This window comes from Schistocerca cancellata, chromosome 8 (genome assembly GCF_023864275.1).
Source record: "Schistocerca cancellata isolate TAMUIC-IGC-003103 chromosome 8, iqSchCanc2.1, whole genome shotgun sequence".
Taxonomy (NCBI): domain Eukaryota; kingdom Metazoa; phylum Arthropoda; class Insecta; order Orthoptera; family Acrididae; genus Schistocerca; species Schistocerca cancellata.
The window spans coordinates 358,293,036-358,317,869 of NC_064633.1; the positions used below are offsets into that span (position 1 = coordinate 358,293,036).

At 42.7% G+C, this 24,834-nt stretch overlaps 1 protein-coding gene across 1 annotated transcript in view; it reads right to left on the bottom strand.

The window, feature by feature from the left end:
- The window catches only part of LOC126095579 (uncharacterized), a 197,698-nt gene that overhangs the window by 128,581 nt on the left and 44,283 nt on the right, over window positions 1-24,834 (bottom strand). The window contains exon 2 of the mRNA XM_049910355.1: window positions 22,976-23,640. Within this exon, the coding sequence (XP_049766312.1) occupies window positions 22,976-23,640 (665 nt within the window). The remainder of the gene's footprint in view (window positions 1-22,975; window positions 23,641-24,834) is intronic.

Consider the following 24,834-nt stretch of genomic DNA (forward strand, 5'->3'; position numbering starts at 1 on the left):
GCTTCCAATATTCATTATGCCAGACTTATTTGTATTCAGTTTCGCACCAGATACTTGTTAATATTTGTTTATTATGTCGAGTGCTTTCTCTATCTCGTCCTTGTCTTTGACAATAAATGCAACATCATCGGCATATGCCCTGCAGACAATCCTACGGCCGCGTGTAGTGAATCCTTGTAGGTTGTAGCTCAGGCGAAAAAGCAATGGCTCGATTGCTATTGCAAAGAGTGACGTAGACATCGGGCACCCTTGTCGCATCGAACTTTTCATTACAATGGGCCTACTGGACTGACCGTTTACCATACCATTGGACTTTGCGGTGCCAGATCTGAAGGTGATCTGAAGCGCAATTAAAAACCGATAGTCTTCAACAAAGGAAGTAAAGCTCCAGATGGTGTTTATTTGTTTATTGTGATATTTCCGGCAATGAAAGTTCCAATTTTATAATTTTATTGCACTCAGGAGTACAATTTTCAGTGAGATGTCACTTACTAATGGTGAGCAGAAGCGCTACCAGGTCGCTATTGTAGGGCCGTCTCTAGGAGTTTATCCTGGAGGTAGAGGCTCGAGACATGGTGGTTCGTTCATGCTAAAGCTGGAACAGGCGCCAAAATTGTTAAAGTTAAACGAATTTTTAATAAGTTTTCACTCAGATGAACATCGACAAAGTGGTCATGAAACAAACGGCACTGTGTTCTTCTAACTTGCTTAGTAACCAAGGTACATGGATTATCTTTCTTTTTTATTTTTTCTATTAATTTGTGTTCTTTTAGCCGAACAATGTCTTTTTGGGCAGACGAGGTCTTGGCGAGATAAAAAATGAAGAATAAAAATACATCGAACTTGTGGACATTTTTGTGCTGTTGCTGTCGTTGAATTGCCGGCTAACATGAAGTATACATTACTCTCCAAGGAAAACAGCGTCGCTGGATTAAGGCACAATGTTTCGTACCAAAGAAAATGCTATATCGGGTTAAATTGACTCAGTCGGCATTAAGGTGAAAGTACTTACTTTTATACGTGCCACAATGCTTAGCAAACGGCCAGCTATCAGTGACAACATCTGGTGCTCGCGAAGGAATGTGTGTTAGTAACCAAATTATTTCAATTTTGAGGATAAATTTTATTATCTATATTAAAATCAAATTGTTTCTTCAGTTACTTTAGATATTCTATGTTATTTGCACACGGTAAAGTTTTGCAATAAGAAAACGTACAACATAAATAAAACCGAAGATTACGAACAAAGAAATCAAAGCTGACGCCTGTATCCCAGTTATTAACTAGTTATTGCTTGTTTCATGATCACCGGTCAGAGTTCACCTTGATAGAAAACTGATTATAAATGTCTTCAACGGGTTTTAAATGATTTGAGGTCAAATAGTTAGCGGCGTCATTCTATATACACAATGAGGGAAAAGATCGCGACACCAAAAGAAATTAGAGTAAAGTAATGAAATTTCGAGAATACATTTGCCTAGGTAGCATATTTAGGTGATTAATATTACAAGATCAGAGGTTAATGTGAACACGAGATAAGCCATTGTAAACGTGAAATACTGTTACGTTGATATCGGTGTAACCGCCTGAAAGTTAATGGAAACATACAATCGTGTGAGCATTGTGTCGTATAGGTGCCGGGTGTTAGTTTGTGCCGGCCGGGGTGGCCAAGCGGTTAAAGGCGCTACAGTCTGGAACCGCGCGACCGCTAAGGTCGCAGGTTCGAATCCTGCCTCGGGCATGGATGTGTGTGATGTCCTTAGGTTAGTTAGGTTTAAGTAGTTCTAAGTTCTAGGGGACTGATGACCTTAGAAGTTAAGTCTCATAGTGCTCAGAGCCATTTGAACCATTTTTTTCTTAGTTTGTCTGATGGAGTTCCATGCTTGTTCCACTTGTTCAGTCAATACAGGGACAGTTAACGCTGGAGTTGTTGTCTAATGAAATCGCATATGTGCCAGGTTTGAGACGGATCTGGTGTTCGAGCAGACCGCGGCCACATCTCGACACTCTGCCGTGCATATTGGTGTGCAACAGAGACATGTGGGCGAGCGTTATCCTGTTGGACATTACTCCCTAGAGTGCTGTTTATGTATTGCAGCACAACAAGTCGAACCACCAGACTGGCGTACAAATCTGCTGTCAGGGTGCGTGAGATAACCACGAGAATTCTCCTGCTGTCATTCTAAATCGTACCGCAGACCATAAATCTAGGTGTAAGTCCAGTGCGTCCAGCACGCAGACATATTGATTGCCTCCTCCTAGCCAACGCACGGCCATCACTGGCAGCGAGGCAGAACCAGCTTTGAGCAGAGCACCATCCTGCCCACGAGTGAGCTCTCTCTTGACCTCAGTGAAGTCTCAAACGGTGGTGGTTTGGGTCAGTGGAATGCATGCTACAGGGCGTCTGGCTCGGAACTGTCCTTGAAGTAATCCATTTGTACCAGTTCGTTGTATCACTGTGAAGCCGACTGCTGCTCATATTCCTGTTGTAGATGCGGTACGACGCAGTAGAGCCATGCTCCGAACACGACGGGTTTCCCTCTCAGTAGTAGCAAGTGGCCATCCGGAGCGCTGTCTTCTTGCGACCGTAAATTCTGGTAATGAAGGTATATGCATATGGAATAGCCTCCAAGATATGTGACTGGCTCGAAGACTTCTTAAGTAATAGAACCCAGTATGTTGTCCTCATCGGTGAGTGTTTATCGGAGACGGGGCTAACATCAGGAGTGCACCAGGGAAGTGTGATAGAATCGTTGCTGTTTTCTACATGCATAAATAATCGGGCGGACAGGGTGGGCAGCAATCTGCTGATGGTGGTGTGGTGTACAGGAAGGCATCTGCAGGTGTCTATAGGTTAATTCAAGATGACCTGGACAAAATTTATGGTTGCTGCGATGAATAGCAACTGGCTCCTACTGTAGAAAAATTAAAGTTAATGCGGATGAATAGGATAAACAAGCGCGTATTGTTCGGATATATCATTTGTAGTGTTTAAATATCTGGGCGTAACGTTACGAAGCGATATGAAATGGAACGAGCGTGTGAGTGTTGTGGTAGGGAAGGCGAGTGGTGGTCGGCTTCGGTTCATTGCGAGAATTTTGGGAATGTGTGGTTCATCTGAAAGGAGACCGCACATAGGACTCTAGTGCGACCTATTCTTGAATACCGCTCGAGTGTTTGGAATCCGCACCACGTCGGATCGAAAGAAGACATCGAAGCAATTCAGAGGCGAGCTGATAGATTGGTTACCGGTAGGTTCGGTCAGCATCCAAGTGTTAAGTGATGCTTACGGAGATCAAGTGAGAATCCCTGGAGGGAAGAAGACATTCACTTCGAAGAACACGAGTGAAAAAATTTAGAGAACCGACATTTGAAGTTGACTGCAGAACGATCGTACTGTCGCCAACATACATTTCGCGTAGCGACCACGAAGATAATATACCAGAAATAAGGGCTCATACGGAGGCATAAGGACTGTCGTTTTTCCCTTGTTCTGTCTGCGAGTGGAGCAAGAGAGGAAACAACTATTTGTGATAAAGGGTACCCTCGGTCGCGCACCGTACGGTGGCTTGCAGGGTATGTATGTAGATGTAGATAACCGCTGCCACCAGTCATGTACAGTGGGCACATCCCTGCCAAATCTTTCAGCAAAATAGCGGAAACATCACGCAGCTTATCGTAGCCCTATTACATGACCTCGTTCAAACTCAGTGGGGTGTTGATAATGGCGTCTTTGTCGCCTTAAAGGCATTCTTGACAGTACCAACTCACCACATCCTGTCTCAAAGGTGTCTAATGCTCATGACCGTTACAGTATGCGTTTAGAGTATACCTTATTTGCATGCTCATAGTGGCGCTACTAGCGCCAATCTTACGCTTCGGTCGCAAAAATTTGAACTGACAATACCTTTCAGATGTAGAAATAGGCCCACTATGTTTCAGTAACGTCACACAATTTCTTCTCGGTGTTGCAGTTGTTTTTTTGTCGGGGTATGAAAATGAAGCCTCTACATAAGAGGCGGAATCAAAGTGAAACCACAGATTGCAAGGGTATTTGATGTTAATTCAATGATTACAATATCGAGAAAAATTTACAAAAATATTTGTGGCATGAGCCCATTTATCAGAACGACCTGTTGCTCCCTTTGGCCCGGATGCCCGCTCTAACGCGGCTGGAAAGGGTCTCATAAAGCCATTGTGTCCTTTCGTAAGGCAAGATTCCAAAAAACTGGTGTACGTTGATGGCAATGGCAACGGGACGGATTGACGTTGGAGCGGGTCCCACACGCTGTATCAGGGACAGACCTGCCGATTTTTCTATCTCCGGGAAGACCCATACATGACACATGTGTGGACGAGCATAGTTCGTTTGAAAAATGACACCAAGATGCTGTCGCATGAGAGCTGAGGACGTAGGATGTCTGTTAATATGACAAGTATACCTGCCCTCACATTCCCACAAGACCCAGTGTCACGTCCCTGTTACATACGTGTTCCCCAGAAATCTGACGTCACACGACTCGACCAGCCGGCCGTATGGAGGCCCACAATAAGGCTCGTTTCTGTCAGGCTCTGATAATGCCTTCTCACACGTGTGAGCGGCATCCCCGTGTTCTTCATAGTGATCACTCAACACCTGACGCTGTTCCCGCCGTTTACATCTGGTAACAACGCTAAACACGAAGACTAACTCACTCTGGTGACCTTTGTACCTGCCGCAGAGAATTGAAACTATAATCATTTGCGAGGTATATACCCGCTGATGTTGCGTACTTGTAGTAGTTACATTAACATTCGGTCACGTCTTCCTTTTTTGTCAGGCAATGCGTTTACAGGAACACAGTGCAAGTTTACTTACATTGGGAACTTTAGTGTGTGAACATGATTATATGATGCTTCAGTGTAGGCAGTGCTTCCAAGGAGGTTACAAAGGTAAATGAGTAAACTTAAGGAAAATGATCCGAAGATACACTCCTGGAAATGGAAAAAAGAACACATTGACACCGGTGTGTCAGACCCACCATACTTGCTCCGGACACTGCGAGAGGGCTGTACAAGCAATGATCACACGCACGGCACAGCGGACACACCAGGAACCACGGTGTTGGCCGTCGAATGGCGGTAGCTGCGCAGCATTTGTGCACCGCCGCCGTCAGTGTCAGCCAGTTTGCCGTGGCATACGGAGCTCCATCGCAGTCTTTAACACTGGTAGCATGCCGCGACAGCGTGGACGTGAACCGTATGTGCAGTTGACGGACTTTGAGCGAGGGCGTATAGTGGGCATGCGGGAGGCCGGGTGGACGTACCGCCGAATTGCTCAACACGTGGGGTGTGAGGTCTCCACAGTACATCGATGTTGTCGCCAGTGGTCGGCGGAAGGTGCACGTGCCCGTCGACCTGGGACCGGACCGCAGCGACGCACGGATGCACGCCAAGACCGTAGGATCCTACGCAGTGCCGTAGGGGACCGCACCGCCACTTCCCAGCAAATTAGGGACACTGTTGCTCCTGGGGTATCGGCGAGGGCCATTCGCAACCGTCTCCATGAAGCTGGGCTACGGTCCCGCACACCGTTAGGCCGTCTTCCGCTCACGCCCCAACATCGTGCAGCCCGCCCCCAGAGGTGTCGCGACAGGCGTGAATGGAGGGACGAATGGAGACGTGTCATCTTCAGCGATGAGAGTCGCTTCTGCCTTGGTGCCAATGATGGTCGTATGCGTGTTTGGCGCCGTGCAGGTGAGCGCCACAATCAGGACTGCATACGACCGAGGCACACAGGGCCAACACCCGGCATCATGGTGTGGGGAGCGATCTCCTACACTGGCCGTACACCACTGGTGATCGTCGAGGGGACACTGAATAGTGCACGATACATCCAAGCCGTCACCGAACCCATCGTTCTACCATTCCTAGACCGGCAAGGGAACTTGCTGTTCCAACAGGACAATGCACGTCCGCATGTATCCCGTGCCACCCAACGTGCTCTAGAAGGTGTAAGTCAACTACCCTGGCCAGCAAGATCTCCGGATCTGTCCCCCATTGAGCATGTTTGGGACTGGATGAAGCGTCGTCTCACGCGGTCTGCACGTCCAGCACGAACGCTGGTCCAACTGAGGCGCCAGGTGGAAATGGCATGGCAAGCCGTTCCACAGGACTACATCCAGCATCTCTACGATCGTCTCCATGGGAGAATAGCAGCCTGCATTGCTGCGAAAGGTGGATATACACTGTACTAGTGCCGACATTGTGCATGCTCTGTTGCCTGTGTCTATGTGCCTGTTGTTCTGTCAGTGTGATCATGTGATGTATCTGACCCCAGGAATGTGTCAATAAAGTTTCCCCTTCCTGGGACAATGAATTCACGGTGTTCTTATTTCAATTTCCAGGAGTGTATTATAATCTCGTAAATCACCTTAATTCGTTTGCTTTTTCGTAGCCCTGTCGATATCTCGCACTTGGTCTGGTTTCAGCGGACGAAACTTCAAGTTTACCGCTAGGGCTTCGGCGTACTGAGCTGTTTAAAGTGATTTACAAAATTTTAATGTCCGTGGAGGCAGACGCTGACAAAATATTTCCGCATGCGAATAAGGGACTTGTGGATGCACTTTGGATGCGGACAGCATTTCTTTTATCTGTATATTGTACGTCCAGTATGCTGGATGGCACAAGGCAACAACTTAGTGTGACTAAAACAAATTACAAAACAGTCAGAATTGCACATGAGCTTCTTTTTGTTCAAACGGTGACCAGTTTCGGACCTTTGTAGACCATAGTCAAATTATCCACATAAGTCTTAGCATAACACCATTGTGTGTTCGCTGGCCACATTGCTTGTATGAGTGGCTACGTGCATGATACTATTTTATATCTTGTACTCTGTCACGCAAATACGCAATGTGACCAGCGTATACATTATGGTGTTACAGTAGGACTTAAACGGGTGGTCTGATAATGGACTACAAAGATCCAAAACTGGTCAGCTTTCGAATTAAAAAAATCTGTGCAATTTCGACGGTTTTCACTACTGTCGATATAATTGTCTTGAGAGATTCAGTAACTGTTTCCATAATTAAAATAATTATAATTTCATGTTCCGTCTCAGTTGCACATTTCGATCAGTCTGGAACATTATGAGATCTAAGAAGTTGCGTCAGCAACCCGTCTTTTCTACTCCGAACCATATATCAGAATACAGAACTTTGATATGTGGTTCCGAGTAGACAAGATGGATTGCTGAAATGCTGACAACTACTCCACCAGCAGGCCATATGGAGGCCCACAATGAGGCCACTTTCTAACTGATAACGACGCTCTAGAGTGATCTAAACATGTAATCTGATTAAAACCTAAGACGGAACAATAAATGATAATTATCTTAAATCGAAGATTTTGTAATTTTATTGATTTCTGTTACCCATGCAGTCTTGTAGCTGCAACCGTTTAAGGAATACTCGTCGTGTTCGAATTTATTACTTAGGATTTCCCAGCCAACCGCACTTCGTTGTGCTACTACTGTTGACGCTGAATATTCCCAGAAACTGTATTTTTCTATCGTTTACAGTGTCAGTAGGCCAACATTCGTCATTTCATTATGACATGTGTCTGTAAGTCAGAGAGCACTTTTCGCAACCCAGTTGGACACCGAAGTATCAAGAAGTCTGGTGTTGATTATTCCGTTAAACGAGTTTTGTCTCTAATAAAAAGTGTATAATGGCTGACGACAGGTGGTCGCGGTATTAAAACGGTATGTAAACACGGCTGCACGGCAACATGCTACAAATAACGCACGCAAGCCTACACGAGAACACTTGCACTGCAACCGAGTGTCTAATGAACTTCCTTTCTTTTGTTTGTTTCTCGATAGCTATCATATGCTGATCGGATAGAAACTAAGTTCCAAGTACATGACGGAATTTACATTTTAAATCCGCGTTTTTTCTTTCGGTTGGGAAGCGAAGCAAAGGGTCTCGATAGCTATGTTTTATTCATACGCAATTTAATGGCAGAGCAGTACAGATAATATGCGAAGCCTATATGGCAGTGCAGCCCTCACTTATCTGCTAAGTGATCATAATGGCCGCATAAATTGTTCCGAGCATAATTCGGCGAAGAAATTGACTGCCATAATGATGATACCTTGACGTCACGTAGCTTTACGGAAAAAGGGCCTAAGAAAAAGAAAGTGCAGTGCGTGGCACGCAACGTAAGCTCATGTGCGTTTTTGTGCATATGTGTGTGTGTGTGCGTGTCCGTGTGTGTGTGTGTGTGTGTGTGTGTGTGTGTGTGTGTGTGCATGTGACTGTGCGTGTGTGAGTGCGCGTGCGTGCACCTCCACTTGTCAGAGAACGTGCTTGTTTGCTGTATATCAACGGTGTTACTGAAAGAGCACCACGAAAGTTTTATACAATGTGATTCCGTGATGTTGTTACAAAGGGTAAACGTAACAGCTTGAAGTAAGGTTCCTTGGTCCGGAATTGGCCGAAGTGATGGTTACAACTGAAAATTGTTCTGAAATCTCTGACAGTGGAATACATGTATCCGTATTGTTGTTACTAAGGTTGTAGGACAGGCTACTTTGAGACATTTTTGAGAGGTGGTTTCTTCGAGTCATCAACCTTCTTACTGGTTTTAATCTGCCTGCCACGAATTCCTCTCCTGCGCTACCTCTTCATCTCAGAGTAGTTGTTGCACCCTACGTCGTCAGTAATTTGTTGGATGTATTCCAGTTTCTGTCTTCCACTGATGCTTTGGCCCTATACAGCTAGCTCTAATGTCATGGAGATCATTCCCCGATGTTTCAATAGAGGTGTTCAGCAGAAGAAATGTGTTTCGCAATAGCAAAGATGAAGAAGTACTTATAGCTCTTAAGGCACGCGTATTGGAGCCCATATTTACTAGATATTTTGTCATGGTTTGGTCCGTACCACCTCCGCCAAAAGTGTGTAAACCAAAAAGGTAGCAGCAAAAGAGAATGAACATGTGCTTATAGCTTTTAAAATATGGATTTAATAGCTGAAGCATGATATACATTGGCTACGAAATACATTAATGAAACCCCCATGAATGTACGAACAGTATAAAGAGTAAAATAAGTGTGTACCAATGAAAGCATGCAATAGTTGTAATATTATATGAATTTATGTTTTGTTTTTATTTGTGAAGTACTTCATATATCTAAAATTTTCGTAAAGATGTTCGACCAGAGATTTTTGCTAAAGACGCCAAACAGGAAGGAACTCTATCTTTTTCTTTAAAACAAACGAAATATTGTGCTTCATTTATCCTCGCTATACGTAGGTGCCTTTTATCTTCTTTCTGTAGTAACGTAAGCATCCGTGGTCTTATGTGTCGTAATTATGAATTATGTAGGATTCTTTTTAGTAATATTAGACCTGATTTACTCCCATAATAATAACCATAATTTTCTATGAATTTCGATTTTTTTCCTATGATGTAAGGAAAGGGTTGGTGACGAACTGTTTGAGGGTATAATGACCCAACACATTACGAGTTCTTCCGTTATTCGTGTTGTATTGTTAACCAGGGCTTCCCTGATATCGACTTGCCGATCATTTCCTTCAGTTCTCAGCATATATTTTTTACGTAAGAATTTTTTTCACTAGCCTAATGTGTCTAGCCTGACAATACGAATGGTCACTGGCCTGACGTATTAAGCCAATACTTAATTATCTGATATCATTAGCAGTTATTATTTTCTTTTGCCTAAAATTTTGGATCAGGATCAACGTCACTGACGATTTCTCTCTTTCGTCGTATTACATTACATTCAGTGCTTTGAGAAAAAACATTTCATTATGGCCATGACTTTCCGAAAAAAGACTTTGATTTAAAAATGTCTCAGCTTATTTTTCTTCATCATTAAATAAGCTAGAGAGAGAAAATCTTCTGAACCAGCGTTTATTAGATATTATTTTTTGTTTTGGTCCATACCACCACTTCTGAAAGTTAGCCACCCTACAGTCTTAGCAACAGTAATACTAGTACATGTAACCCACTGTCAGAGGTATCAGAACTATTTTCGTTTATAACTCTTGAAGCGGTACTCTACGGACCAGGGAGCCTGATCTCAAATTGATACGTTTACCCCTCTCCATCATCCATCAGAGTTTGTAGCAAGGTCACGGGATCACCCTGTGTAGTCTCTGGCACTGTTATTGTAAAATACTATAAATTGTATTATCTGGTATTTATACCAATCCTAAGATTTCTTGCACTTAATGCGCTTTTCGTGCCGATGTGCTGAGCAAATTGTCTGTATAATGAAACTCGATGCGTGTATGACGCTCAGCTAGTTTCTTTCGTCTCGTTAAATGATTGTCTTATATCTTTTGTTTGAGTCCCACTGGCAGTGAGCTAAAGTCGGTTCAATTGCTGAGATTCTGCAGTTTTCATGTATGAGACTGCTTATTCAAGAAACCAGTGTGGTATCCACCACGCCGTATTAAAAGTAACAGCAGAGGATCATCGGTAAGGTGTTTGGTTTTCGTTCCGATGCGATATCGGACGTTGTAGTATTACTTAGCCATATAGCAACCTCATTCACCAAGATTGTCTCCCCCCTCCCCCCCCCTTCCTCCTCCTCCACCAAGGGCAAACAGACAACTCGTGAAACAAGTAGTGCCCCATGGTGAGTAGCATAACATTAAATCCTGAAAAAAGGAATTGATTTGATGCAAAAACAGATATGCTGTCATTAGTATAATTTAGTTTTAGTGATAAATCTCTCGTATTTTTCCTCTCTTGACCAGAATACATCCAAACTTCGTATTTGAGTTGGGAGTTCTGTGAACACCTATTCTATTTTTCGTCAGATGTCATCTGAGGGGGATGGGCGTTTCTTATTCATACCACACAAAAAGAAACATGTTTAATGTACAGAGTCATGAATGTAACAGTGAGTTCCTGAATTTTGCCATTTACTGCGTTCGTTATGATTACTTGGTGCCATTGGTTTTCTGAGCAGTCCGCTGTTAGAGCGTCACGATGTATGTGTTTGATGTTCCTACAATTCGTACGAAGCATTTCGAGCCCTTAAAAAAACAACAACAACAAAAAAAAGTTCCGGACGGCCACGGTTCCATACCTCTTACCTGATGTACTCCCCACAGTCCAGAAAGCTCAAATACGTCAGTTTGGAAGCTGAGTTTTTGAGAAGTCATCCAGATACTAGAGTATGACTTTGCTGGTAAGGCAGTAGTGTTCGGGTAAACATAGGTGAACAGCCATGAAACCAGAAACATGGGAAACCAGAGGTAAAAAGGTAAAACGCGATTTCCAGTGGGAAAGTTAGTATTGCATGGAACGGTGCCACAAACCATAATAGGCAAGAAGATTCAGGCTATCGGATATCTGTTTTAAACATCCAGGATTATGCAAGTCAAACATATTATAGGACACACTGGTAAGCCAAAATACTCCACCGTCCAACAGGATATTCAACGCATCCGGACATTGCTGTGGGGTGGTATAGAAAGTACACTTCGCAAAAAAAAATCACAACACCAAAGCATAAACGAAAGTTGGTAGGCGTGTTTCTGAAAGATGATGTCTATTCGAATTTGGTGCCATTAGCGCCACTATGAGGATGCAAATCAGGTTTTCGCTAAATACATACTGTTACAATGGCGAGCGTTAGATATCGGTGAGATTGAACGCGGTGAGCCGATATTAGTCAAGAATGCCTTTAAGGCGATAAAGACGCCATTATCGACATTTCACAAACACCTCACTAAGTTTCAAAATGGCTCTAAGCACCATGGGACTTAACATCTAAGGTCATCAGTCCCCTAGACTTAGCACTGCTTACACCTAACTAACCTAAGGACAACACACACATCCACAACCGAGGCAGGATCCGAACCTGCGACCGCAGCAGCCACGTGGTTCCAGGCTGAAGCGCCTAGAATCGCTCGGCCACCGCCTCACTAAGTTTTAATGAGGTCATCTAATGGGGAAACGAGAAGATGAATTGCTTCTGAGATATTGCAGAAAGTCTTAGAACGAATGTAGCCACTTTATGATTGCTGATAGCGGTGGTCACGAGAATGTACTGTTACAAGAAGACCGGACTCCTTACGGCCACTTGGCACTCGCAAGAGAGAAGACCATGGTGTTCGTCGTATTGCTTTGTTGCATCATAACTGTGTCTGAAGTAGCAATTCGAACGGCAGTTGGCGCCACCGTGACACAGCGAACTGTTACAAATCGGTTACTTCAAGGACAGCACCGAGACTTAGCCGAAACCAGCGCAATTTGGGAACTTCAGTGGTGTCGACCGAGAGCTCATTGGACGATGGCTAGAGATTGTTGTGTTTTCCGATGAAAGCTAGTCATGCCTCGGTGCCAATGATGGCCGTGTGTTGGTTAGAAAAAGGCAAATTTAGGGTTTGCAGTCAACCTGTCTGCCTGCTAGACACATTGGACAAACACTTGGAGTTATCCAATGCATCCTGACTGCAAATTTGTATGTTAGTCTGGTGATTCGACATGTTGTGCTGCCATTCATGAACGGCATTCCAGTGGACTTTTTCCAACGAACAATGGTCGTCCACATACCACTGTTGTAAAGGAACATGCGAACTACAGAGTGTCGACATGTTGCCTCGGCCTGCTCACTCACCAGATCTGTCTCCAGTGGAGCACACATGGGACATCAGCAGACGATAACTCCCGCCAGCGCTATCTACAAACGGCATTAATCGTCCCTCTGCTGACGGACCAAGTGCAAGAAGCATGAAATTCCACCCCACAAACTGACATCCGCCACCTATGCAACACAGTGCGTGCACGTTTGAATGCTTACATTCAACGTTCTGGCAGTTACACCGCACTACATTAAATGTTATTTGGTGCTTCGAGTTTCTTCCTGTCAGTGTATAGTAACAGAATAGAGATACATTAATGCAACAGAGACGAATGTGGCATCATTGCAGCGACGAGGCGGACCACAAGTAGACTTTGACAAAGAGGAAACTCTCGTGGCCGACGCCTCGGAACGGACACCTCGGAAACGACGAAGCTGGTTGGCTGTTCGCGTGCTACTGTCGTGATCATCCATGGAAAATGGTTGAAGGACGGTAAAGCCAAGAGTAGGCGACAAGGTGTTCGACTTCCGTGCCTCGTCACACAACCTGGAGATCGAAGGATCACCTGCTCTGCACAGAAAAATAGGCGGTGATATGAGGCAGATACGATAACAGAACGGAATGCTGCTGCAGGCACATGTATTAAGAGCACAACGTTTAGAGATCAGTTGCATCACTGGATGTCCTTAATGGGTGCGGCGATGAAGACCAAACCTGTGCTTCACGTTTTTAGTTATCTTAAGATATTTGTGTGTAAATCAAAGAAAATTGCACAATTATGTGACCAGCCGTACGAGGCGGTGCAACTGTTACGGCACTGAACTAATATTCGGAAATATGGTCTTCCGATGCTGTAGCTGACCGTCGTCGACCGCCTTCCTTCCTTTGGACAGCAGTGCCTGTGGTTCGGATCGCTCAGCACCCAAATGAAAGAATACTCTGAGCGATATCAAACTCCTGGCGCCGGCCGGAGTGGCCGAGCGGTTCTAGGGGCTTCAGTCTGGAACCGCACGACCGCTACGGTCGCAGTTTCGAATCCTGCCTTGGGCATGGATGTGTGTGATTTCCTTAGGTTAGTTAGATTTAAGTAGTTCTAAGCTCTAGGGGACTCATGACCTCAGAAGATAAGTCCCATAGTGCTCAGAGCCATTTGAACCAATCTCCTGGGCTACATTCGTCGCACTTAGTCGTTCTTAAGTTTCCCGATGATTGCCCCCCAGTGTGAAGTCATCGAAATATCATTTCTGGGCACTTTTCAATGAAAAAGTCCACCACAGGGTACCGTGCTCGTTGATTGACACACACTGTTGTTTCCCGTTCTCTCAACTGCCACGCTGTCACGTGTTGCAGGGGCAGTTCCATTTGGCGTCATGTGACGTCCAGCTTTCTGTGCACGCCTGGGTGACCTCTGGCAACGTGCTGCTGCACTTTCATTCATTTCCACGGTGTAGTTGTTACGTTATCTGCCTCTTCCTTATGTTTTACAGAGCACTATAGTAGACAGCAGTCTCCATAGAAGTAATTGGTACGCACGATAGGAGGAAAGCTATGGACAACGATTTCGATTCCTGTGAATACTGTGAATATTATCTTAAAGAAACTGTAGAGGAAGATGTCACAACTTGCTTTTCCATTAATATGCACCAAGACGAAGTACAACAATGCCTCGGAATATTCGCATATTCTTAAAACCTTACAGGAAATGCTCATTTGATACACTGCTTTACTACGCGTATCACCCACAGGACATGCGTGGATATTGCAACTCAGTTGCTACAAAAGAAATGTAGAAAGAATCACAATGAGCGCCTGAAACAATGAGTCGTCTTCCTTGGATTGGAATAATTCAGCAAGCTTCTACCTTGTGGTAAGGTTAGCACAGAAATTTGCATCTGCTCTTCCTGACTTGTAACAACTAAATGACGAATGGTTCTTCAAGAAAATGTTAATGGTATCGTACTGTATTGTCGTCACAGTTTATATTGTAATTCATTGCCGCAGAAAGAGAGTAAAATACAGAAAAACACTAGAAAGAGTGCTTCCGGAAATCCCGCAATTTGCTGAAGGCTAGATTAGAAGACTGGTTAATTACTTATTTACAGAGAAACTGGAGGAGATATTTATGCAGAAAGACACGAACAAGCTCCTTTTTGTGTCACAATGACTCGAAGCGAAGAAGGCACAATTGCGTTTGGTATCCTTTTCTGGGCAGGTACTCGTACGCCGTTAAAAGCTACTTTATTATTCTGGGTGTTAATGGCAAAGCAAACTGAGTTATAACTTCACGCTGCCGCTTGAAAATGTTATGCAGCTGCGACTACATAATTATTTGGCCTGGGACATGTAAAATCGATAAACATTTCTAAACAATATTCATTATTAATTTGTCATTTAACAGTGAAAGTTTCCAGAAGTCGCTATTGTATTAATTCCTAGTATGGTGGGAAATTTCTTTTAAATAGAGAGCAGAATACACGAGTGTGACACTGAAGGACGGGGCGTCGGTAACGCCGTCACGGACTTCGCCTACGTTGTTAGACTACCCGCGAGGCAGGCGCAGATAGCAATGGCCATCTAAACTCGGACCTGTTGAGAGATGTACATCATTTAACGTTTCGCAGCAGCACTTGCCGATACTACGTGAATCTTATTTAACGTTTCGCAGCAGCACTTGCCGATACCACATGAATCTTCTGATGCACCGACTTATGAAATATATGCACCTAGCCTTTCTTGCCTGCTATGATATCAAGTTGAATTCCCGGCAATTCTGACAAAAAATCATAGAGCGCCTTATTTCTTCTATTTATTACCACTTCTTACAACAAATATAATATTGCGCCGTTTCCGATGCAGTCACAGGTTTATTTTCTCATTGACTATAATAGCGCGCGAAAATCAACTGCGTTCAAGAGAAAGCGACGTTTCAGAGCGAATGGAGGTTCGATGTAGTCACACGTCGTAATTTTTTGAATATCTCATCACTAATATGTCTGCAAACAATTGAGACAATCACAGTTTGTTCTAATACTGCACTGAGTAAGACATGGCTACTGAGCCGATATCTGGAGTGGAAATTAGCAATTAAATCCAGAAAACGTTTCACGGTTGATGAAGTGTGTTGAGTGCGATCGATTGTGACTTTACTGAATTTGATGACCTGCGGCAGTGACAAAACGAGTTACAATCTATCGAGAAATCTCATCTCCATTAAGCGACAGATTTAAGAAGAATTGTACTTTTTATCTCCCATCAGAACGCCAAAGTATATTCTGAAAGATATAGGTTAAGCTACGAGCATTATTGTACTACAAAAATCTGTGATCGTCTGCATTACAGTTTTTCCAATAAAGGTGGAGCAATTAGAGCTCAATAACGAAACATACACAACAGGAAATGGGTCTTGCAAATACTTCAAAACCAATTCGTAATATTGGTAATTGATGGTTTAGACAGAAATTTTAGCTACGATAATTGTGACAGAGAACTAAAACAGCTAAATTTTGATGGAAAAAATATAAATGAAAAACATTACAAAAATGAAGCATATGTAATAGTTGCACTGTCACATAATAGTCTACCAGTTTGATTCGCCAGTTTGATGGGTACATGACGACAGAAACAGGGCGAATCATTTCCTAGGAAATTTGGCTGTACCTCTGAAAACCGTTCCATACAAAGAGAGAAACAAAGTTCTGTGTTTTAAGACAGGTTATTATTAGCGAAAATACCCCCAACCTGTAGAACGCCAAGCCATTAGAATCTATTAGAAACGGATTCTCGCGGTTGCTGCTTTCGTTCTGCGCTTCTAGTCAACGCAAGTGCGCAAAAATGGACTCTACTCTAGTTCCTCCAGTTCTTAATAATTATTTTCCCTATCATTGAAGGTGACATGTGTATGTGTGTGTGTGTGTGTGTGTGTGTGTGAGAGAGAGAGAGAGAGAGAGAGAGAGAGAGAGAGAAATATGATCCTGTTGCATACTTCGGGCTATACATTGACCTGCAGCACTACTGAAACACGGTTAGGTGAAGTAGCTGTATTATCTTCCACAATACTGACATAAGAGGCTACACGGCATTTTTTTTTTTTTTACGCGAAGTTGAGGTCTCTTAATATCAGTATCAAACCAGTTCCAAGCAACCCTGAAAAATTCTCGAAAAAATCGACTTTTAGGTTTTCCGACCATGTTTTACAGCTTTGTTACTTTTAGACAAGCAACTTGGCTCTGTGATAGAATGCTTAAGTGGCACGTGGGGTCGGGAATTCGATTCACTTTCGAATCAAATATTGACACGAAGGTATATTTTCTACGAGATTTTCCGTGTAGCTCAAAATTCATGGAGACGGAAAAAATTAGTTTCTAATCTCTATTATTTAAAAGAATCCTGATTAACAATCTCTTATAAAAGATCGGCAATTAAGTCTTAACGTCTGCAATGGAAAATGGATTATTGTGTGCGATATGTAATTTGAAATAAAAGGACGCGCATTTTTATAAAAATGGGAGTTCTATGTGTTAATGAGCACATACCTGATGAAATTTATACTGAAATGAGGTTGGTATTCGAACTGAACTGAAAAATAACGAAAAACTAATTACCGAAACGAGACTCGATCCAGCGATTACCAGTCTCTTGCTCCGCCGATACTTTTCCAACTTTAAAGTCGTGGAAGATGCACCTTTATTTAAAAGATTGATTCGAATGAAACTGTTTCGAGAATAGTTGAAACGAACTGCTTTTACATATTGATATTGGAGTTCTAAACTTCATGTACCATGAATATTAAAAAAAAAAACTACAAAAATTCGATTGCCGTGTGGTTATCTTGTGAGTCTAGGAAGTAACAGTGGTTATCAAAACGAGTCGTAAGTGTCCTCTCAGTTTTTACCTTTGATACCAGTGAAGAGAGACATACGCCAGCTATCAAATTGAAAAAAAAAATACATTCGAAGCCTATAAAACTTTCTTTGATAGAATGATCGTTCCGGGTTCGTTTATCACCATCTGCTCATATTCTCTCAATGTCGCAAGTAACGTGAGGTAGACAAGTTGATGCTAAAGAAAAATATTAATTTAACATTAACCTCCATATTTCGTCTCGTAATTCATTCATTCATTCTTTCTGCGTGCCTCCCTAGATACCGTCAGCAATGAGCGGATAAACCAGTCGAAGAATGAAACTCTCCGCTTTAATTCGCCTCTTACTGTTAGCATAAAACCTGTCACGGAAGCTTGGGTAAATGACCATTCGGCTCTGCACGTTGTCATGAAAGAGTTTAGAGAATAACGAATCACGAACTTGCAGTGTCCTTGATGATAAACGTCTCTATTCATTTGGTCTTTCGTCTTGCTGACATTTTTATTCATTGTTTTAGTCACAAACTTGATCTGCCTTTCACGTTTGAACGTTCGTCACAGAGCACGTTGGACATTGTCACGAGCACATTGGCGGGAATTCCACAATGAATACAGCAGACTGCCTACGGGTTTACTGGTAAGCATCCGTATCATATTAGTATGAAAATGTGGTACCCTAAACGAATAAACGAAGAAGCAAACAATATACTTTAATGAAATGCAGCGGTACACATTTCTGAAACCTTCGCCTTACAAGCATTACAGAGATATTGCTTGTTGCATTAGACGATAACAGTTAAAAAAACAGACGAAGTACAAAATTAAATGCCCTATAGGACATGCAGCTGACCAAATATTACAGAACCTTCCCAAGAGGGCAAAGAGATTAAATGAATGCGAAGAAATCGACGATCTGAAATACAAAATTAAGGACACAATGATTCAGGGATTGTAATGCGTAACATTCTCACTGTTCTGTAAATCAAGACTCACTTGGGAATTTGCAGTAACTGCTCTGTTCTGAGTTACTGCTTTTCGTATGTTGGCTCACGGTGTTTCTTTTTAGAGATGCGAAAGTATGAACTAAGTATAAAGACAAAGGTGAACGTGTACGGATGAAATACAACACTAAAGACGCAAAAGCTGATATAAAAAGTTTAGTTTGGATAAAGAAGTAATCATATCGGCACAATAACATATCTCACCATGAAAGCTAAACAGTCATAGGAGCATCCGTATTATAAACTCGTTTACAGGCTGAAATAACTTGAACGCTATAGAAAGCACTCGAGATGTGAATTGGAGACGTCGTCCTTTGTATTTATCTGTTCTCTGAACTAGGTTGGAAGTTGAAGTGTCATTCATTTGTACCTTTTATTCACAGAACATATCTGAGATTTTATCGCTGAGGCAGCTTGTTCAAGGTAAGACAAAATTCTCGATCAGCTGAAATCTATAGTCTCGAAGTCGGAAGGTGCACGGTAATAATTATTATTATTCTGATCTCAGTACTATTAGCAGTTGTTTCCGTTAATTATTTATAGATGTCGTGATCTGGTTTCCAGCAACAAATATCGGAATACAGCGCCTCTCCCATTGGTATCATTGTGAAGGCGACGGATGAGCAACACGTAGCTGTGTTCGTTACACTGCACTGTGCAAGTTATGCTCTTCTCCGATTACGAACTTCACAGGCAACGTACCAATTCCCTCTGTCTTAAAATGATTATAAAATTCTCAACATTATTTAGTGTCAATACTATTTGTCTTTATTATTATAGTATGTCGTAAGTACATTGTAGCCCTTAAACCAGAAAGTAGCATATAAATAACATTAGATTTTTGTATATTTCTACAATCCAGATAAATGAGCAGCTGTAGTTCCACGGCATAGCTTTAAGTGTTAACGTAAAAAAGATAGTCAAAGTAAATTGAAGTTTCATCAAATACCAATTAAGTGAGTAACTGCAGTAACGCTCTCGTGCCAAACAAACATGTTCAAAGAAATGAACATTCTTCTAGCTATGCTCTAAATTTCGCCCTGATAAGGATACCAGATTAATGAAACACACTCCAACACTGATTGAGCGAGGATGCGTTTGTATAGTGATGCAAGCGCAGTTTGGTACATAAGAATTTGCATTTTTTCTTTTTTTTCTATCGTACATTGCTCCACATGACCGCTAATACGCGTGTGATCATCTCATCAGCGATGTTTGTGCGATGTCGGAAGATTTCATCTACGTACGAGTTCAAGATGCGTTTGTTTACATAGACGACCAGTTGTCAGCAGCTTCCCCATGAGCTGGATTTTCTTATAGTTAATCAGAAAACATAACTTGTTTTTATTTTAATCACAGAACGGCACACCTAGAGAATGAGAGCTGCCAGTGTAGCCCAGCAAACCATCAACGTGTATTGTCAACTTAACGGTTCTGTCGCGTGCGATACGTAACTTGATTTATTCGTTTATTTTATTTTCTATCTGTTTTCCTCCCATTTGGAAGTGTACGTGATTTCTCAGTTTCAAGGAATACTAAGGCAATCGGTTTCTTGGTCACATACAGCGTAGGTAGGTGTTGTGTTTACCAAGCGAAAGAAACAAATCGTTTCAAAAATACTCACCCAGGAATGAAAAACAGACAAGTTAATCATACTATCTGTCTAGTATTTTCTTAAGAGCACACATAAATTTTGAAATCACAAGGTTTCAGTTTTTAATGTAAGAGCCATCACTGCAATATCAACACGCCACAAACAGGTCTCTATGTGAGTTATACCGTATTCTCAACCGTAAATTGTAAAACTGCAGTGGAGTATGTATAGAATCACAGAAGAAAACTTTTAGTACAACTGAAAGTTTTTTTTATCTGTCGTATATGACACCACATTGGTGTAAGTTGCATATCTTAGTTACACAGTTTTCAAGTCCGAAATAACTTCACGGATGGCGCAGATATTAACATTAATAAATGTTTATCGTATATTGTGTTTTACGCAACACACTGGTACTTATTTATGTATAAAGGGCGCATGTTTGCTCAATTATTCACTTTTGTTTTGTAATCTGTAACAGTAATGTTAATAATTATTTTCCCCTTTAACAAGGTCAATATTATTGTTTATATGAAGAATATGTAAGTTAAAAAGATTGTTTGAAGCTTATTTTATTCTATAAAATGTATGTTATTTATCATCTTTTCAGTACTGAAGTATCTATGCAATTTGTGATGATAACTGAAACTTGTAGCGTCATGTTTGAAAGCTCTGTAAACAACATCTGGAAATTACTCCAATATGAACTTGTGTACAACAGAAACCAGTAATACTCAAAGGTATACAAAAGAGTTCTAGCAAAAATGTGCGTACATTCTTCTGCAGTTCTATATGTAGGACAATTCTAAATGTATATAGCGATTATAGACGTCTGTAAGTAATTAACGCACAGTGACACATGAACAAAAATTACAGAAAATTTAAAAGAAAGTTTTAAATTTTGATCGTTACGCAGGCGCAATGAATCGGAATCTGGAGCACAGTTTTAAATCAACTCTTTGCAGACCGTTAGACGGATCATACTGGACTTGACAACGCTGTATCCTTCTTACGTACGTTTAAATCTCCGGGCCTCACACTCATGGACTTCTATTTATAGCATTACGTTTTCGACCTTGTGTGTGTGTGTGTGTGTGTGTGTGTGTGTGTGTGTGTGTGCGCGCGCGCTTCTTCTTTGACGAGAAGAATTTCAGAACTCAGAATACACATTTCCAACACTCTCGCTCTGACTCTGCATAGGCTTCAGTATGTATGGCGTGAAGTGATTTATCGCTTTCATGTATTCCGCGTGATCGGGGGTGTCATTCAGAACGCATATTTTAATTATGTAAATGTTTGTTAGCCTATTTCTACATCGGTCACAATTCTTACAAACGTAGAGCTATGCATTAAACACTTATAGACGTTTGTAATCGATATAGTCATTTCGAGCAGACCTGTAATTTCCCCAAGAATTTCACAATTTGTAATTAAGGAGGCAATGTAGCGTTTACAGAGACATGTTTAGATCGTAAAAATCGTCGTTGTACCAGAAATGAAAACCTGATGATAAAGCTGTGACTGCGGAAGGTGGAATGGTCAGGTAAGGACGCTATTGAGAAGACGGTGCCACGTTCATAAATTCATTCAAAGTCACTCACATATTTCCATCTCTTCTGTATTAGGATCACAGTCATTTACTTCATATGGTTAGCTGATGTCTGCTATGTGCCATTCTTAAGAGGTTGCTGTTATCCTCAAACACTAATTTTACACCGTCTTTAAAAACTGCAACCGCTGGCGTAGCAGGCTCGAACCAGAAACACCAACCTGTGGAAGCAGTCTTCCATACAATGTATCACGATGCTTCAAACTTGGATTATAAACAGTCTTGACCGCAATAAAATGTTTATTTAGAATGGTAATCGGTTTCGGTCAGAATGTGACCATCATCACACTATTTATATCATCATGACAAGCGGTGGCGTTGAACGGAGCAGGTGTTATGACTCCAAGAACGTCAGCTGCTCAAAAGCAGTTGATGTTCGTGTTGTCATAGGACCTACTCCGTTCACCACCACCCCCCGCCATCATCATATAAATGGTCTGAAGATGGACACATTCTGATAGAAACCGGCAACCATTCTGAATAAATGTTTTATTGCGGTCAGAACTGTTTTTATTCCATGTTTAAAATATGTTTAGCCAGACTGCTGTTTCTCCACGAGAAATGTTCTCAAAAATTACTAATATATCATGAATTTCTATGTTTACATACATACGAAACTACAGTAGCTGACGAATATGGAATGTTGTTATCGTTCGAGTCTCCTACGTCAGCAACTATTTACATAAATGGTGTTGTAAAAACTCCTGAGGTTAAGAGTAAGCACGTGAAAACGCCATATCATCGAAATCAGCTGATTGTTTGAAATAACTGACTGTGCTCATAATACGGTGAAGGCAGAAAATGAAGAGTTACCAAAACTGGGCGTATTTAAGACAAGCGATACTTATTTCCACAGAACATACTTGCTTTTGTGCGTGTCGATAAATGTTTATTTCAAAATTATCGGTTTTGGGCGATGCTGACCACTTTCTGATCATATGTGGTAGTTACAGTTCACTGTCATACACTGTTGAGTATATCAGTACACTGGCGTATACTGTTAAACATATGACAATGCACTAAGATATACATTCCGACAGGTTGTTCTATATGGTCTGAAGATGGGCAACATTGCCCGAAACCAAACATTTTGAAGTAAACAGCACTCGACAATCAAAAAATTAGCCTGTATTGGAAAATAAAATGTAAGGAGAATGCAGACAAATTTTGTTTTTGCGCGGTCTCTTCACAGCACTGTCTCGGTTTTGCCAAGAACAGACGCAATGTTTACGACGAGAAAATTCTACAATTTCGATAAAATACAAACGTACTCCACCTGTTTTGTTAGCAGTGCGAGGTGACTCACCTGGCGCAGACAGGCGGCGGTGCAGGAGGCGGCGCCCTGGTGGCAGGAAGCGGAAGGCCACCACCAGCCAGGTGCCGCCGCCGCCAGAGCGGCCAGCGTCCACAGCCCCGCCGACGCCATGCGGGGGCGGCCGACGCCTAGCAGCGCCGCGGCACCGCCTCCGCGCCCGCGCTGGCCGTCAGCTGAGCGCCGGAGGCTGCCGGAGCGCGCGGCCCGGCGGCGCGAAACGTCATAGCGCGCCAGGAGACGTGGCCGCGGGGAAGTTGTGCCAGGTACCACTGCTGTCGGAGAAACTGCCGCACAGATGTAGGCAGCGCAACAGCGCCGGAGTGTCAGGGAGTCCGAGCCGCGAGGGCCGGCCGCCGTCAGCTGATGGCCGGGAGCCGGGCTGCTGCTGCGTGTTGGGAGGACGCTGGTGGCGTGGTGTCCGGGAGCAGACTGCCGCGCGGCGGTCGCGCCGCTACCCTCGCCACATCGCGCCGCGCCTCCCCCACCACCGGTGCAGTCACGTGCTCTGCGCGGCTGCGGAGTGGGGGGCGGTAGGCCACGACGAGCTGCTTGTCCACGCGTCCCACGGCGTGTCTCAGGCAAAGCTACTGGTTTACAGTACGTTTTATCACCATGAGCGATCTTATTAGGTTGGTGCAATGCTCTAAGCCTTTTCCCTTAGGTTCAATAAACACTAAAAATGCATAGCATAGACTATTTCATATTTACAACAGCCAAAAAACGCGGGGGTCACTTCACGATTCCGAGAGTGTAGTCATCACGTTCGAAGAACATTTTCATCCGGCAAGGAAGTTCCTTGACTATTTGTTGACAAAGAGCGGGAAAGGTGAAAAGCTGAGGGCGCAAGATCAGGTGGATAAGGTGGTTGCGAGATGACTACCCAACCTTTTTCTTTAATGCTTCATACAGGCTTCCAGTCTTCTGGTCGTTGTTCTTGGACTGCGTCTGCAAGGCGTTTCATTTGTTGATATTCAATATCAGCAGCGATTGTTACACTTAGCGGAAGTAATTCGCAGTACACCACACCATCGCCGTTCCACCAGATGCATAAAATTATATTTTGTGGATGCTTGCAGGGCTTTAGAAGGGGAACTGCTGCTCAGCCATTCCTTCCCTTTCATTATGTTATTATAAAGACACCATTTCTTGTCAACAGCAGGATAGGAATTATCGGTGTTGGTCATGAGCTAACTGATGACGAGCAAGCAGGGATGCACATACGGTCACTCGCAGATTTTTGTGACTTTGCCTTAAAGCATGCAGTACCAAAACACCAGATTTTTGAACCTTCCCCATTGCATGTAAATGTCGCACGATGGCGGAATGATCGTACTTAATCACATTTGCGAGTTCTCGACTACACTGACGTGAATCGTTATGGATTAACACGAATGTCTTCCTGAACGTGGAGAGTCACTAATGACAAAACGCTCCTCCTTAAAACGAGAAAACTATTTTCTTGTCGTGCTCTGCCTAATGGCATTATTCTCATACACGGCGCAAATGTTTCTGACTGCCTTCGCTGCTCTGATATCTCCACTTAATTCAAATAGAACAGTCGGAAATGCTGCGATTTCTCCATTTGGCACTCCTTTTTCCACTGTACACAGCTCCACTGATTATCTTATAATGACAAAATGACAATATATAAACACAAAAACTAGAAATAAAAAATGACAGTCTATAAATATACCCATAGTAACTGGAATATCAACATGCACAACAAAACCGCTACGAACCTATGAATCGGTCTTGTACTCCCTACACGTTGTGTTACGCTCTTATGCGTCGAAGTCTTCATTAACATTTTAATAGGTGCAGAGTTATACCACATAATCTCCTCTTTAAAC